The sequence below is a fragment of the Anomaloglossus baeobatrachus genome, chromosome 6 (genome assembly GCF_048569485.1).
Source record: "Anomaloglossus baeobatrachus isolate aAnoBae1 chromosome 6, aAnoBae1.hap1, whole genome shotgun sequence".
Lineage (NCBI taxonomy): Eukaryota > Metazoa > Chordata > Amphibia > Anura > Aromobatidae > Anomaloglossus > Anomaloglossus baeobatrachus.
The window spans coordinates 190,674,576-190,692,232 of NC_134358.1; the positions used below are offsets into that span (position 1 = coordinate 190,674,576).

Below are 17,657 nucleotides of genomic sequence, written 5' to 3' on the forward strand. Positions count from 1 at the left end.
TATATATATATATATATATACATACATACAGTGTGCATATTCAATATATATATATACACATATATATATATTTATTTATTTATTTCAGGAATATTTTGTATAATCAGTTCTCCGAGTCCTTTGGGAAGTACTGTGAACCATGCAGTGTATCAATTTATCTTTAAGATAGAAATCGGCAAACTCTGACCCTTCATCTGTTGATGAAATATGACTCCTCTGAAGCAGCCTGTAGGCAAATGATTTTTAAACGATTTCAGTGTAATCACTATGAACTGAGGTAATTCATATATGATGGCAACTTTTAAATAATTCTCTCATGATTTGCTTTGTGATTTCTTTGAATAAATTCACAATAAAGAGCTGCATGTATTAAAAACTAAAGTAGCAATACATTTCTGTATGAAATGAATAATACTTACAATAAGACGATATTTATAAATAATATTCTAGTGGTAGTTAGCTTTCCATGCATGGACCTGCAAGCAACAGTGTTGGGTGCATAGACATTCTCATTGATTTAACACTAACAGATTCTTTTCTAATATTAATTGAGGACAGATATGGTCTGAGGCCATCATTTAATTGCTCCATTTTTTTCATTTTTTAAACACACTGCCCCTTTAGATGGTTATTATAATCTTATCAATTTATTACCTATCTAAAAGCAATAGTGATAAATCGTTAATTGTGCTGGAGTGTCTTATTTCTGAGACCCCACAAATCCTAAAAGCAAGTGCTCTTATTGCATGAGTGGTGGTGGCATCACACTATTCACTGTTTATGGGGTTGCTGGAGCAATGCTATCCTAAACACCATGAATGGTAGCTTCAGCAATCACCATGGATAGGTGATTATTTTTTTTAAGCGTGGAAATAGCCACTTAGGGTTTTTACGCTTTAATGTATATTTCTGATTTCAATAATGAGAATTCCTTCTTATGTTTTCATAATTATTGGAGGTAAATTCACTAATCCTGTTCTACAATTAGACTGTGTAAATATGGCTAGACGGTCTTAAAATCCACCTAATTTATTACAGTGGCTAATGCCTGATAACGTTACGACATATTTAGCAACTTATACAACCTGTAAAAATTAGCAGCAAACTAGAGGACCAATGTCATTGACAGCATATAACTATTAACCCCTTCACGCCCTATGACATACTGGTACATCCTAGGCCACACACCTGCCTTTGTGGGATTGCAGGCCCAGCCCACATCTTTCCCTGCACATGTCTGCTGATATGAACAGCCAACATGGGCTTCTTACAGCAGCGGGCAGATTTGAAATCCACAGACTGCAGTTAACTAGTTAAATGCTGCTGTTAGTCTCTGACAGTGAGATGTTATGCACACAGAGGCGGGGAGCATGCCATTCCCCGCTCCCATCAGCAGGCAAGTGACATGATTGCTGTCCACTCATGCCGATGGGCTGTCACAACAGTCATTGGTCAGCTGATGACTCCTATCACTGTCATGACAAAGTTCCTGTGATTGCCGGCTGTGAGGAGATCATGATTTCTGCTGTACAAAGCCGTTCCGATGTCCTACTCTGTACAACACAAGTGATCGAAAGATTGCAACTTCAAGTTCCCTAATGGGACTAGAAAATACAATAAAAACTACAAAGTTTTAAAAATATGGAAATAAAACCCATAAAAGGTCAAATCACCCCCCTTTTGACCCACTGAAAATAAAACAATTAAAAAAAAAAACACACACACATATCTTGTATCGCCATGTTCAGAAATGTTCATGCTATCAAAATATAGAATAAATTAATCTGACAGCGTAACAAAAAAATTTAAAACACCAGAATTATGTTTTTATTGACTACCACAACTTAGCAATAAAATAAGAGGCAATCAAAACATTACATCTATGCAAAAATTGTGTTTTTAAAAATGTCAGCTCGGGGCATAAAACATACATACAGTCCCTGATTCTAAAAAAATAACAACATTATGGATCTCAATAAAATGGCAACAAAAGCGTCACTTTTTTTCTTTTCAAATTTCTAATTTTTTTTTACCAAATAAATAAAAATAAAAAATATACATTTTTTTTATTTATGATTTCATAATGGCCTGAGGAATCATACAGCCATGCTAGTTTTACCTTATAGCAAACATGGTAAATTAAGAGCTCAAAAAAACGTAAAATTGCACATTTTTTTTGCAATTTCACCACATTTGGATGTTTTTCCTTTTCTAAGTACACTATACAGTAAAATTAATGGTTTCTTTCAAAAGTACAACTCATACGGCAAAAACAAGTCCTCATATGGCAATATTGACAGAAAACTAAAAAGTTATAGGTCTTGGAATAAGAGGAGGAAACAAAGAAAAATAATTTTTTGTGACTTTTCAAAGCTTTTACACCAGAATTTCTGGCATGAAAACTTTGATGATTTGGGCCCAAAGTGTCGTAACCACACAATTAATTGTTGAACAACTAGATGAGCCATCTTCGACAAAAAGGTGTGAAACTTACTATAGTAAATTTGGTCCATTATTCATATTGAGGGGTTGAAAACCTGCTTTGGTTATGTGATGAGCTCACATTATGGTATTATTATTATTGTTATTTAATGGTCTTTAGCTCAATCTTGAGCTATGGCAACTTGATGGATTATAGCTCTGTAGGAAGATAGATCTCATACAAGCCTAGATAGGGCCACCAGGGTCTTTTCTGCCAATTTCTTGATTATATCAAGCCATTGGGTTGCTGGTCTTCCTCTTCACCTTGTTCCTTCTATTCCGCCAACCATTATGTCCTTCTCCAGTGATTGCTCCCTTTGTATGGTGTGTCCAAAGTAGGCAAGTCATAGTGATCCTTGGTATGAGTGACATTTATGGTACAGTTATTAAAGTTGTGATTTGCAATATGTCATAACCCTTAGCCTCTGGCAGTAAATACTTATGGCTCCCATATCCTGTTGGCTGGGATCTTGATAAATAATTAAGAAGTTGATGTAAGAGGCAGTTATAGAATTTGTTATAGTATTATAAAGTCTGTCTGATGCTATACTAAAGGAAAATAACAACCTTAGGCCTATTTCACATGTCAGTATGTTGCATCAGTGTTTCATCAGTATTTGGATACTAAAAACCAGGAGTGTCTCTAAGGCCTCTGTCACACGTTCGTGCCTCCGGTACGTGTTTGACAGTTTTCTCACGTACCGAAGACATGTACACACGTGGACCTATGTATTCCTAATGGTTTGGACACACGTAAGTATTTTGGAATGGAACGCGTGTCCGTTCCATACTTACGTGTGTCCGTGTGTTTCTCACGCTGACATGTCCATTTTTCTCCGGCATCACGGGTGTCACATGGCCCGCACCCATACCACACGGATGTAGTGTGGATGTGGTCCCGTGTGACACGCGCCGGAGAAAACTCACGTGTCAGGGAAAAAAATAACAAATCTTTACTCACCTTCTCTAGCCCTCCTGTCTCTGCCGCTGCTGTCACTTGTTGCCGACTGTCGCTCATTATGCTCATTTAATTTTCACTTCACTGCGGCAGGAAGCAGCAGCAGCGGCGAGTCAGCAGGGCTGGAGACCGAAGATCAGTACCCTGGACAGCAGGAAGGACCACGTGAGTATGCAAATTACCGGTTCTCTGTGTGCTATCACGGATAGCACACGTAGAACACACGTGGTCTACACATACCAGAGACACGTACTTACCAAACGAAACACATAGGGAAAATACGTGTCTCGCGGCACGTGCGTGATTTTCACGTATGTGTGGCAGAGGCCTAAAACACAGAACATGTGTCAGTCTTTAATTTTATTTTGTCTTCTCTGTAAGTGCCACTCCTATTTTTGACATCTAAGTAATGATAAAACACTAATGATACAATAATACAAGATACTAATGTTTTAGGAAGGACATGTATGATGGTAACGGGTCTCAGAGGTATCCAGGCCATAATCCTTTTTCCTCTGCAAGGATCTAGAAATTTTAACAGGATTTCTTCAGCTGTATCCATGTAGTAGCTACTTGCAGAATTAAGCAAATCTGAGGCAAGTGTAGTAAAGCTTGACAAGTCAGTAAGTGGGCTAACAGAACTAGGGATGGAGTCATGAGACAATACTGTATTTTGAGTAATAGCTGGGATCAGAAATCAGGTCAGCCAAAAGTGAAGTCAGACAGGTTGGGGTCAAAATCAGAAGTAATTATGGAAATGATAGGGTCAAGATTAGAGATGAGCAAGTATTGAAATATTTGTATTCGCGATACTCGTAATGACTACTGTGTAATACTCATGTATGCGTTCCGAATAGCGAATACAGCAAAGTCAATGGGAAATGCGAGTAATTTTCTGCTGGACTCCAGCATAAAATTACTCGCATTTCCCAATCAGCAGAAAGTTACTTGCATCTCCCATTTACTTTGCATTGTACTCGCTATTCAGAACGAATATGCAAGTAGTACAAAGCACTAGTTACGAGTATCGCAAATACGAATATTTTGATAGTGCTCATTTCTAGTCAAGATCAAGCTGAAATAGGAAAAGGAGGTCAGCAGATATAGCACTGGAGATGTGTAATTGGAACCCAAAAAATAATTGGCAACTCTTAGTAGACTGGTGAAATTGGCAGTAGGGAATGTTGGTGCTCCAGGCTAAAGTACGCACCCTCCTTGACTGGGCAGTACCAAATGTTATAGACACAACTGTATTCTAAGCCTTTGTGCACACTTTGTGTGTTTCAGTTTTTTACCTCAGTATTTGGAAGCCAAAACCAGGAGTGGAACAATCAGAGGAAAAGTAAAATAGACACAAGTGCAAAAACCCACTCCTGGTTTTGACTTAACAAATACTAAGGTAAAAAAAAACCTCATCAAATACTCAAGGTGTGCACGTGGTTAAATTAGTTAGGCAATTCCTGCACTGGCCAGTGATGCCAGCAATGCCAACTTCTCAGACACAAGGGCTCTTTACAGTGTATAGATATCAGGGTGCTCTATTTATTGGTTTCACACCTTGTCGTCACTTACAAAGCTGTTAAGCAGAAGTGCAGCAAAGAAAAAAATATAATTCTAATGGGCAGCCAGGAACTGGCTTATTTTTGGATAGAAGAAAAAAATAATATGTTCCCTCTATTTATTATGCCCTACCATTTTATCTCTCCTATAATGAGGGTATAGGTAAGATCATCACAAGATAATTCACATAAGATACAGTGAAGGGTAGCGGTATGATCCATTGATTTGTAGAAATAATACCAACTTAATTAAAAATCTTTTAGGAGTATATTTTAATTGGTGACCGATGTAATTATCAATTATGTTGTCTTGTATTGACAATGAAGAATGTTCATTGAAATGACATCCAAGGACAAGTTTTAAGTTCATTTCTATGGAAGTCACTTCCAGACAGAAAATAACTATGACAGCCTAAAATTATTTAATCAAAAGTACAATCTTTTCTCTCTTAGTGTTCTGCTGCTTTTCTAGTCTATCCAACACAGTCTTTTTATTTATTTTATTTTTTTTTGCTACAAACAGCGGTCCGTTCGGCCATATAATAAAGAAATGTCATGGTAACTGTTTTCTGTGCAACCACAGATCAACTGTAGTATATTACATCTTCAAGGACATCATTTTGAAAAAAGTCATCACTCTTTCCTTCTTGTCAGTACAATTTATTTTTTCTTTTCTCCAACACAAGATAATATTTGTGTGCTCGAGGTTCTCTTTATTATGAAAGACATATAAATATTTTTTTGTGGAGGTTTTTCCTCCATTGTTATTGTGCATTCTTATTTTTTTCTTGTGTTGTTTAAACACTGGAAGAATCAATTCATGATTTCATTAGGGGTTTTTTTGTCTAAAATTTCCCCAGATTTCCAGATTGGACTTGTTTGTATAAGACATGAGCACATATTTCTATTTCTTGTACTGTAGACTGTTTGATTAATTCTGGCATTGCCAAAGGGTAATACATCGCTGACAAAAAGTGAGAAATCAAAAGTAATGCTAAATTGCCTGTCCCTCTTCACTCGCGCTGTTGATTGAAGATCTGCAATGTGACATTTGCTTGACTTTGTATCTTGTCTAGATTCTGACAGGGAACCTAATGCCTTCAAATGAAATCAATACATCATATTTATAAACAACATTTAGATGATAATTTAGGCTAATGCTTATGGTAAACTCGCCCACAATTGTACAGAACATATTTTAAGCAATGGCTCTTGACAAATAAGGTGCGGCACTCTATATTTCATGCTATTTTGCCATGTAGCTCAAATTCTGTCCCTCAAACACTAAACCAGATAGTGATAATAGTTGATAGTTTATTGGTATTGGTATTGTATATGAAAATATAATTTGTGGTATCTGGAATATTCTGTTTATTGTTATGATTAGCCTATTATTTATTACTATTAAATTATTATTATTATTATTGTTATTACTAGCTGTAGTACCCGACGTTGCCTGGGATAATAACTGTCTGTCCTTTTCCCAAACTCTGTCTGTCTATCTCTGTCTATCTCTCTGTCTGTCTGTCTCTTTGTGTCTGTCTGTCTCTGTGCGTCTGTCTGTGTGTCTGTCTCTTTGTCTGTCTCTTTACCTGTCTGTCTCTCTGTCTGTCTCTTTCCCTATCTGTCTCTGTCTCTTTCCCTGTCTGTCTGCCTCTGCCTGTCTCTTTCTCTGTCTGCCTCAATCTGTATCTTTTCCTGTCTGTCTCTATCTCTCTGTCTCTTTCCCTGTCTGTCTCTCTGTCTCTTTCCTTGTCTGTCTCTCCACTGACATAATATTACCTCACACAAGCTTCTTATACTATGAATGTCTTTTGTTCCTATAGCAACCATCACAGATCCTATTAATGACCTGTAGCTCCTAGCTCCATTGTCTTTAATGGAGGCAGGTTTTTTGGAGAGTAACTGTAAAGCATGGGGTTAAATTTTCCTGTCAAAACATAGTCTATGATGTTCCTTGAGTCACATGAGGTGTCTGTGCAAATTTTCGTGATTGTAAATTCGACAGTGCAGATTCCTTTAGTGGACATACATACACACATACAAATGCATACATACATACACTCAGCTTTATATATTAGACTAGCTGTAGTACCCAGGCATTGCCTAGGATAGTAACTGTCTCTCTCTCTGTCTGTCTCTGTTTGTCTCTGTGTGTCTGTCTTTGTGTGTCTCTCTGTCTGTCTCTGTGTGTCTCTCTTTCCGTCTGTCTCTCTGTCCGTTTCTTTCCCTGTCTGTCTCTTTGTGTCTGTCTCTCTGTCTTTCTCTTTCCTTATCTGTCTGTCTGTGTGTCTCTATCCATGTGTGTCTCTGTCACTATCCATGTCTGTCTGTCTGTGTCTATCTCTCTGTCTCTGTATCAGTCTCTCTGTCTCTCTCTATCTCTGTGTCTGTCTGTCTCTGTCTGTCTCTCTAGCTCTGTGTCTGTCTCTCTGTGTGTCTGTCTCTCTCTGTCTGTGTCTGTCTGTCTATCTCTGTGTCTGTCTCTTTCCCCGTCTTTCTCATTCCAGGTCTGTCTCTTTCTCCATCTGTCTCTTTCCCCGTCTGTCTCTTTCCCCGTCTGTCTCTTTCCCCGTCTGTCTCTTTCCCCATCTGTCTCGTTCCTTGTCGGTCTCGTTCCTCGTCTGTCTTATTCTAGGTCTGTCTCATTTCCTGTCTGTCTCTGTCTCTTTCCCCGTCACTTTCCCCATCTCTTTCTTTCCCTGTCTCTTCCCCTGTCTTTTTCCCTGTCTGTCTCTCTCTTTCACTGTCTGCCTGTCTCTTTGCCTGTCTGTATGTGCCTCTCTCTTTCCCTGTCTGTCTGCCTCTGTCTGTCTCTTTGATTGTCTGTTTGTCTGTCTCTGTCTGTCTCTTTCCCTGTCTGCCTCTTACTCTGTCTGTGCCTATGTCTGTCTGTCTCTTTCTGTCTCTCTTTATCCGTCTCCCCACCTCACACAAAAGCTTCTTATACTAAGAATTTATTTTGTTCCTATAACAACCAATTACATCTCCTATTAATAACCTATGGCTCGCAGCTCCATTGACTTTAATGGAGGCAGTTTGTTTGGAGAGTAACTGTAAAGCACGGGGTTCAATTTTCCTGTCAAAACATAGTCTATGATGGTCCCTGAGTCACATGGGGTGTCTGTGCAAAATTTTGTGATTGTAAATGCGGCGGTGCAGATTCCTTTAGCGGACATACACACACATATACCGTATATACACTCATATACACATGCATATACTCAGCTTTATAAATTAGATTATTATTATTATTTTTTTTATTAAGTTCATGTAGCTTTACAATCTTCACTTACTGAATGTTGGAGTATGTGAGCAATTTGGTATCAATGAAGAATGTTGTGGTCACAAGATGACTATTTTGCAATTAGCAGGTTGGACATATAAGAATAAAGTGGGTAAAACAATCCTACAGTCAACAGTGGTGGCTAAAGGGGTGGATACATACAATCTAAAGTCAGGTGACATTCAACAACTCAACCCAGAATCTGTTTCCTCCTATGTCGATACTAAATACAGCTTATATTTCTTAAAGGAAACCTGTCATCTACTCACCTGTGGGCCGGTCCGATATGTTCCTGTCTAATGGGAGTCACTGGTCTTAAGTACAACACCTCCTTTCTCCTTGCGATTGCCTCCTCCTCCTTGCTTTGTGTGGATGACGTTTCCCCGTGTTTGTGTATTACATTACTTTGCTCTGCCCTTAGCATGGCAGAGAGAATTGGACCTGCACAGGAGTGCAACCGAGGACACTGTGTGGTTCACATAGGATGCGTTTTCCACACAAAGTAGGAAGGACATTGATCGCAAGGATAGAGGAAGCGCCGGATCAAGGTCAGCGAAGACCATTGGACTTCTTTAAGCATTATTAAGTATTGCATAAATCTTTTACTGAACATAACAAGTACGGTAACAATATATATTTTCCTGTAGATAATACAGCTTCTATCCTTACAAAGAGGAATGGATTTCGGAGGCAAGAACAGTCTGTGTTTTATTTACCAATTGTTATTGTGGACAGCGGCTCTCCATCTCTTAGTAGCACCAATACCCTTACTATCAGGGTTTGTGATTGCGACGCGGATGGAATTGCTCAGACCTGCAATGCTGAAGCCTACACCTTACCTGCCGGACTAAGTACGGGAGCGCTAATTGCAATATTGGCCTGTGTTTTGACACTATTAGGTAAGTTTTTATGGGAATCACATTATTAAAATGTAGTATGTTGTAGTATGTTGTAATATACACCAAGAATCAAGTGCACAATAGTGATTGTTAGACATGATTTAATTAATCCACGATAAATCAAATTCAAGTCAAATTTCCTGAAAGCCACAAATCCCTGTGAAATGGACACTCTGTGATTCAATTTATACAGATAGGCCAATAGTAAAAAAATTCTGCACCATTTCAGACATTGCTGAAATGCGGGGCTAATGCTGACAGGTGGCCAGGTGGCCTTCCCCACAATGTCTTACAGCTATCACATCACATGGTCTAGTGCAGCCAATCATTGGGGTCTCTCACAGCCAATATAAAAGATGGAAGCTGGCCAAGAAGCGCCATTTTATGCATATACAACCTAGCATAAAGGTCAAAATGAACAGATCATTCCATATTGGAACAGAAAGAGGCATCATTGTTGGTGAACATTTAGCTGCATCAATAATGAGAGATATGTCAGGTGGCAGCAGTGTCAGTGTTAAGCCTGCTTTACATGTTACGATTTTGCATACGATATCGAATGCGATTGTAACCGCCCCCATCGTATGTGCGGCACGTTCAATTTTGTTGAATATGCCGCACAAACGATTAACCCCCATCAAACGTACTTACCCGTCCATTCGACCTCGATGTGGGCGGCGAACGTCCACTTCCTGGAGTGGGAGGGACATTGGGCGTCACATCGACGTCACGCGGCAGCCGGCCAATAGAAGCAGAGGGGCGGAGGTGAGCTGGACGAAAACATCCCACCCACTCCTTCCTTCCGCATTGCTGGCCGGGAGCCGCAGGACGCAGGTAAGATCTGTTCATCGTTCCCGGGGTGTCACACACTGTGATGTGCGCTTCCCCGGGTACGATGAACAACCTGACGTTCTATTTATGAGGAATAAACGACGTGTATGCGATGAACGTTTTACCGTTCATTCGTAATTGCATGTAGCTGTTACACACTACAATGTACCTTACGATGCCGGATGTGCGTCACTTACGACGTGACCCCGCCGACACATCGTAAGATATATTGTAGTGTGTAAAGTGGGCTTTAATGATTAATGTACACAAATTGCACACATTTCTCAGCCTTGAAAAGCTTACAAAAGTTTCAATCTTCTCTCTCCTCTCATCTCATTTCTCTCTCCCTCTCTCCTCTCAAACTCAAACTGTGATTCTATCATAACTGTTGCTCACATTAAAAGTGATACATCACTAGAACCCAGTCTCCATTCCTGCTTCATGCTGCTGTCAGATTACATAGCAAAAACCTTACGCCAGATTCTTTTTCAGTGTTAATTTAAAAATACACTTTATACCAGCTGTATACCTGTTCTATCAGCCCACGCACATTAAGGTCAAATGTGTATTAAGAATCGCTATCATGTCTAACACTTAGCCTTTATAGCTGTGCTGGTGTTGACATTCTTGAACCCCAACCCTTGAACCAACCTAGCTATAATTCTTTCATCTCCCTCATTGTTGAGGGTTTTAATGTTATCCAATATTATTTTTTTAACCAAGCTTTCTGTGGACAACTCAGATCAGCAGTTTAAGACAATTAACATTCACTGTCTGACATCCTTTTATTTTAATTTCCATTACTAAATGAATGGTGGGTGTCAATCTTATTTAAGTTTGTGCCACAAACCCTATGGGTCCAACCAATACTTAAAGGGGTATTTCCATTGCCAAGATCCTATCCCAATATGTATTATGTGTGATAATAATAATATTAGCAATCATCTCTAGTTAGAAATGTAGTATAATTCTCCCGATTAGCTATGTGTCTTAACTCATGTGCAAGGCATTGCAGTAGCTTAGCTATCCATGGTTAAGGCCACTCATATAATGACAGTTAGTTGCTCGTGGTATTAACATAGATCCCTTAACTGCTGCAATGCCCTGCACATGAGGTAAGAGACCTAGATTAGTTAATCAAGAGAATTATACTACATTTCTAATTGGAAGAATTTGCCAATCATTACACCTACTACATATTGGGATATGATATTAAAATGGGTATGCCCCTTTAAGAATGCTACCATATGACATGACGCTTTTCACTCATGTAGTAAAAGTGAATTTATCATAATGTTTTTTGACCTTCCAGGAACAAGAAAACACAAGTATAATAAAAAAGATAATGGAAATTATCAAATCCATTAAACTTTGGAAGTCCCTGTCACTCAAATAAACAATATTTAATTAATGTAATTGCTTTTTTTTATAAATTCTTAATGAGCCTCTTGTTCTGATCCTTAATCACCATGCACTTTCTTTTATTTTATTTTTATTTGTACAGTCATGGCCAAAAGTTTTGAGAATGACACCAAAATTATATTTTCACATGATCTGTTGCCCTCTGGTTTTTAATTGTGTTTGTTTGATGTTTACATCACATACAGAAATATAATTGCAATCATATTATGAGAACCAAAAGGTTATATTGACAGTTAGAATGAGTTAATGCAGCAAGTCAATATTTGCAGTGTTGACCCTTCTTCAGGACCTCTGCAATTCTCCCTGGCTTGCTCTCAATCAACTTCTGGACCAAATCCTGACTGATAGCTGTCCATTCTTGCATAAGCAATGCTTGCATTTTGCCAGAATTTGTTGGTTTTTGTTTGTCCACCCGTCTCTTGATGATTGCCCACAAGTTCTCAATGGGATTAGGATCTGGGGAGTTTCCAGGCCATGGACCCAAAATCTCTATGTTTTGTTCCATGAGCCATTTAGTGATCACCTTTGCTTTATGGCAAGGTGCTCCATCATGCCGGAAAAGGCATTGTTGGGCGCCAAACTGCTCTTGGACAGTTGGGAGAAGTTGATCTTGGAGGACATTCTGGTACCATTCTTTATTCATGGCTGTGTTTTTAGGCAAGACTGTGAGTGAGCCGATTCCCTTGGCTGAGAAGCAACCCCACACATGAATCATTTCAGGATGCTTAACAGTTGGCATGAGACAAGACTGGTGGTAGCGCTCACCTCTTCTTCTCCTAATAAGCTGTTTTCCAGATGTCCCAAACAATCGAAAAGGGGATTCATCTGAGAAAATTAATTTACCCCAGTCCTCAGCAGTCTACTCCCTGTACCATTTGCAGAATATCAGTCGGTCCCTGATGTTTTTTCTGGAGAGAAGTGGCTTCTTTGCTGCCCTCCTTGAAACCAGGCCTTGCTCAAGCAGTCTCCGCCTCACAGTGTGTGCAGAAGCACTCACACAAGCCTGCTGCCATTGCTGAGCTAGCTTGGCACTGCTGGTAGTCCGATCCCGCAGCTGAAACAGTTTTTTAGATACGGTCCTGGCGTTTGCTGGTTCTTCTTGGGCGCCCTGGAGCATTTTTGGCAACAATGGAAGCTCTCTCCTTGAAGTTCTTGATGATGCGATAGATTGTTGACTGAGGTGCAATCTTTGTAGCTGCGATACTCTTCCCTGTTAGGCCATTTTTGTGCAGAGCAAAGATGGCTGCACGTGTTTCTTTAGAGATAACCATGGTTAACTGAAGAGAAACAATGATACCAAGCACCAGCCTCCTTTTAAAGTGTCCAGTGGTGTCATTCTTACTTAATCATGAGTGATTGATCGCCAGCCCTGTCCTCATCAACACCCACACCTGTGTTAATGGAACAATCACTAAAACAATGTTAGCTGCTCCTTTTAAGGCAGGAATGCAATGATGTTGAAATGTGTTTTGGGGGTTGAAGTTCATTTTCTTAGCAAATATTGACTTTGAAAGTAATTGCTGTTAAGCTGATCATTCTTTATGACATTCTGGAGTATATGCAAATTGCCATTAGAAAAACTTAAGCAGTGGACTTTGTAAAAATTAATATTTGTAGCATTCTCAAAACTTTTGGCCATGACTGTATCGTTACATTCTAACTTTCTATATGCCCATAATCTCTTCAGAAAGGAAAGGGACAGGGACTGCAGAGCTGCCTCTTGGAGATAGCAATCTTACTATGTCATTCAGACATTCATTATTTTCACATATAAAATCGCAGACTGTTGTTCATCAGTGTTTTGGATCAGATATTCATCAGCGTTTTTTAAGTGTGCTTATTTACACCATCAGTGTTTCATCAGTAATTTTTCAATGATTAAATAAACTGCAAAGATTTTCCTATTCTATAGTGCTCATATACATGACCAATTACAACTTGGTCCAGAAATATTTAGACATTGACACAAGTTTTGCCATTTTAGCTATTTACCAAAACATATTTAAAATACAATTGTATCATCAATATGTCACAATTCAGTTTGGACTCTCCTCTTGCCGAGTTGTATTTGTCACCTGCTCCCACGGTCGGTGTTTCCCTGTGCTTGGCCAGTGGGAGAAACCTATCCTTATGTGCCTCATTCCTGGGATTACGCCGTTTTTTCAGGATGTCTCCTTCATTGGTGCTACGCCAGTTATAGCCCTGCTCTGCAGCGTGCGTTCCTGTACCTGTAAGTTCTCTTGATTCTGTCTGCTACCTCATCTGATCTCCCTGACTTCCGTCCTCCCCGGTCAGTCCAACCTTCCTGACTTCCATCCTCCCCATTCAGTCCAATCTCCCTGACTTCCTTCTTCTGTGTCCAGTCCGTCCTCCCTGACTCACGTCCACTACGTTTTGACTTCCTTTTCTGCTCCCTGTTTGTTGTTCCGTCGATGTGCCCCCCTCCTGGCTCCCAACCTCTGGCTTGCCCCTGACACTGACTCCATCTTCTCCCTTGTACTGTGTGCCCTCCTGGCTCTGACCCTGCTTGTTCGACTTCTCTGAGTAATCAATTTGTGATTACTCCTGTGACACAAATTGTCACATAGTCCTGTCTCATAGACCTATTACACACACCACTGTTACAGCTCCCCCTAGTGGTGACTTTACACAATATGAGCTTAAAGTGCAGACTCTCAGCTTTAATTTAAGGGTGTTCATGTCCTAATTGGAGCAAGGGTATTGGAAATACAGCTCCTTGAGATGTACCTGCCTCTTTTTCAAGATACCAAAATTAATTGGGCAAATATCTCAAAAGCTTTTTAATTGGGCTGTTTCCTCATTAATCCAGCATCATTTAAGCAGGTAAAAGGACTGGGGCTGCATCCCAGTGTGGCATTTGCATTTGGAAGCTGATGCCGTAAACCCTCAACATTTGGTCAAAAGAGATTGCAATGAAAGTGAAGCAGACCATAAGAATAAGTTCACACAGTACGTTTTGCGCGTTTTTCGGGTGCGTTTTTGCTCATAAAACTGTATGACTTTGCTTCCCCAGCAAAGTCTATGAGTTTTCATTTTTGCTGTCTGCACACAGCAATTTTTTTTAACTGCGTTTTTGTGGCGCCCACAAAAATGCAGCATGTCAATTATTTTTGCGTTTTTCACTGCGTTTTTCACCCATTGAGTTCAATGAGATGTTCAAAAACGCAATGAAAAATGCAAATTGCAAATATAGCTGCATTTTAGTGCATTTCTATGACTAAAAATGCAGCTATACACGCAAGGGGTGGGTAGTAAAGTGACATGTACAGGAAGAGGATTCCTTCGGTCTGTAAACACAGAAGCGTGAATCCTCCCACTGCTGCTTCCACCTCCCGTCCTGTGCCATCTCTGCTCCCGTGCAGCACCAAATCCGGACAGAAGGTGGAAGCAGCTGCAAAATCAAAAGTGAACAGTAGAAAAAAAAACTCATACTCACCTGTCAGCAGTCTCCCGGTGCCATGTCCACTTCCAGCTCATCTCCCGGTACCGCCGCTTCGGCTGTGTGCCGATTCCCGGGAACGTCCGATAGCTGCAGGACCTGGCAGTGGATTACCTGATGCGGTCACCTGATCCGGTAACCTGATGCGGCACCTGACGCATCAGCTGATCGTGGGTCTCGTGGTGACGCCGGCTTTTTACCGCCCGGCTGGTTATACTATCAGCTGATGACGTCAGAAGACTGCTTCACTGATTACCAGCAGCTCCTGCAGCGATCGGACGGGAGTCAGCACAGATGTGTGTATTTTTTTTGTCGTCACTGAAGCATCAGCTGATTGTACAAACGGCTTTTATACAATCAGCTGATGTGTGATGTGATTCACATCCTTGAACCTGACACATCATCTGATCAGTATGCCTTCCAGCAAACCGATCAGATGATATTGGATCTGGATTGGACGGCGTGGGACCCTTTACTTAGGATTACTGCGGAGGAGGGGGGTTCTTTATTTCAATAAAGATGGAGTCACTAATTGTGTTGTGTTTTATTTCTAATAAAAATAGTTTTCTGTGTTTTGTGTTTTTTTTATCTTCACTAGAAATTCATGGTTGTCATGTCTAATATTGGCGTGACAGCATAAATTTCGGGTTTAGGGCCAACTGATAATATACAGCTAGCCCTAACCCAAATATTACCCAGTGAGCCACCCATCACCAGGGCAGCTGGAAGAGTTGGATACAGTGCCAGAAGATGGCGCTTCTATGAAAGCGCCATTTTCTGGGGTGGTTGTGGACTGCAGTTCGCAGCTGGGGTGCCCAGAAAGCTTGGGCACCCTGCACTGCGGATTCCAATCCCCAGCTGCCTAGTTGTACCTGGCTGGACTCAAAAATTGGGCGAAGCCCACGTCATTTTATCTTTTAATTATTTCATGAAATTCATGAAATAATTAAAAAAAGGGCTTCCCTATATTTTTGGTTCCCAGTGGGGTACAAATAGGCACCTGGGGGTTGGGGGCAGCCCATACCTGCCTGCTGTACCTGGCTAGCATACAAAAATATGGCGAAGCCCACGTAATTTTTTTTGGAGGAGCAAAAAACTCCTGCATACAGTCCTGGATGGAGTATGCTGAGCCTTGTAGTTCTGCCGCTACTGTCTGCTCTCCTGCATACTCTTGTGGATGGAGTATGCTGAGCTTTGTATTTCTGCTCCCCCTGCCTCTCTCTCCAGCATACAGTCCTGGTTCGAGCATGCTGAGCCTTGTAGTTCTGCAGCTGTCTGCTCTCCTGCATACACTAGAGGAGAATGAAGAACATATTGAAGAAGGAAATGACATCAGACCTTTTTTTTTTCAACATTCTTTAATGGCATTGCTCACTGATAAAAAATGCATAAAAACGCAGTGAGCAAAAACGCAGCAAAACGCAGCAAAAAACGCACCCAAACGCGGCAAAACACATGCGTTTTTTGCCGCACTTTTTGCCACGAGTGCGTTTTTGTGCGTTTTTTTGCAGCAAAAAACGCACAAATGCAGCGTCAAAAAAACGCAGTGTGTGAACTTAGCCTAAGTGTATAAAAAAAAGAAAGCCCTCATAGAGATAGCAGAAATGTTAGTTGTGGCCAAATCAACTGTTATATACAATTTGAGAAAGAAAAAGAGTGCAGTGGGTGAGCCTGGATACTCAAAAAAGACTGTAAGGCCACGGAGGACAACAGTGGTGGATGATCTCAGAATCCTTTCCATTGTGAAGAAAAACTCCTTCAAAACATCCACCCAAGTGTAGGACACTATCAAGGAAGAAGGTGTTTCAGTATCTTCTACTAGAAAGATAAAGGTACTGTCACACATAACGAGATCGCTAGCGAGATCGCAGCTGAGTCACCGTTTTGGTGACGCAGTAGCGATCCCGTTAGCGATCTCGTTATGTGTGACACTTACCAGCGATCAGGCCCCTGCTGTGAGATCGCTAGTCGTTGCTGAATGGTCCAGGTCATTTTCTTCAAAGGCGACGTCCTGCTGGGCAGGACACATCGCTGTGTTTGACACTGTGTGACAGGGTCACAGTGACTGCTGAGATCGTTATACAGGTCGCTACTGCGACCTATATTGTTGTAAAATTACGTCCTAGCGGTCATAATGTTACTGCCCACGGTCTGCCGGCAGCATCATGCTGCGATCGGCACACATCTCAGCTGATTTTCACATTAACCCCTTATATGGCGCTGTCAATATGTGACAGCACCATTATAAGCGCGATCACGGTAAACTTTTACTTACCGCCCGATACCGGAAGTCACGTGACGCGATCACGTGACTTCCGATAGTTGTCATGGTAGCACAGGGTGATGTGATGACTCCTGTACTACATCTGACTTGCTTTCACTTTCGCTGTGCCAGCAGCACAGCAAAAGAGAAAGAGAGCGTATCTGCTGTTTACAGCCTTGTAGCTGTGATTAGCAGATACTGCAGAGCGATCGGATTGTTGATCGCAATAGCCCCCTAGGGGTACTAGTAAAATAAAAAAAAAAAAGTTAAAAAAAAGTTTCAAAAAATTAAAAAAAACAAAAAAAAACTAAAAGTTCAAATCACCCCCCCGTTCGCCCCATTGAAAATTAAAGGGTTAAAAAAATAAAAAATATACACACATTTGGTATTGCCGCGTTCAGAAACGCCCGATCTATCAAAATATAAAATCAATTAATCTGATCAGTATACGGCGTAGCGGCAAAAAAATTCCAAACGCCAAAACAACTTTTTTTGTCG

General features: G+C 40.5%; 1 protein-coding gene across 2 annotated transcripts in view; it reads left to right on the plus strand.

Annotated features, from left to right (window-relative positions):
• CDH7 (cadherin 7) overlaps positions 1 to 17,657 on the plus strand; it is a 467,468-nt gene that overhangs the window by 433,280 nt on the left and 16,531 nt on the right. For both annotated transcript variants that reach the window (XM_075314603.1, XM_075314604.1), the window contains exon 11: positions 8,932 to 9,183. In XM_075314603.1, the coding sequence (XP_075170718.1) occupies positions 8,932 to 9,183 (252 nt within the window). The remainder of the gene's footprint in view (positions 1 to 8,931; positions 9,184 to 17,657) is intronic.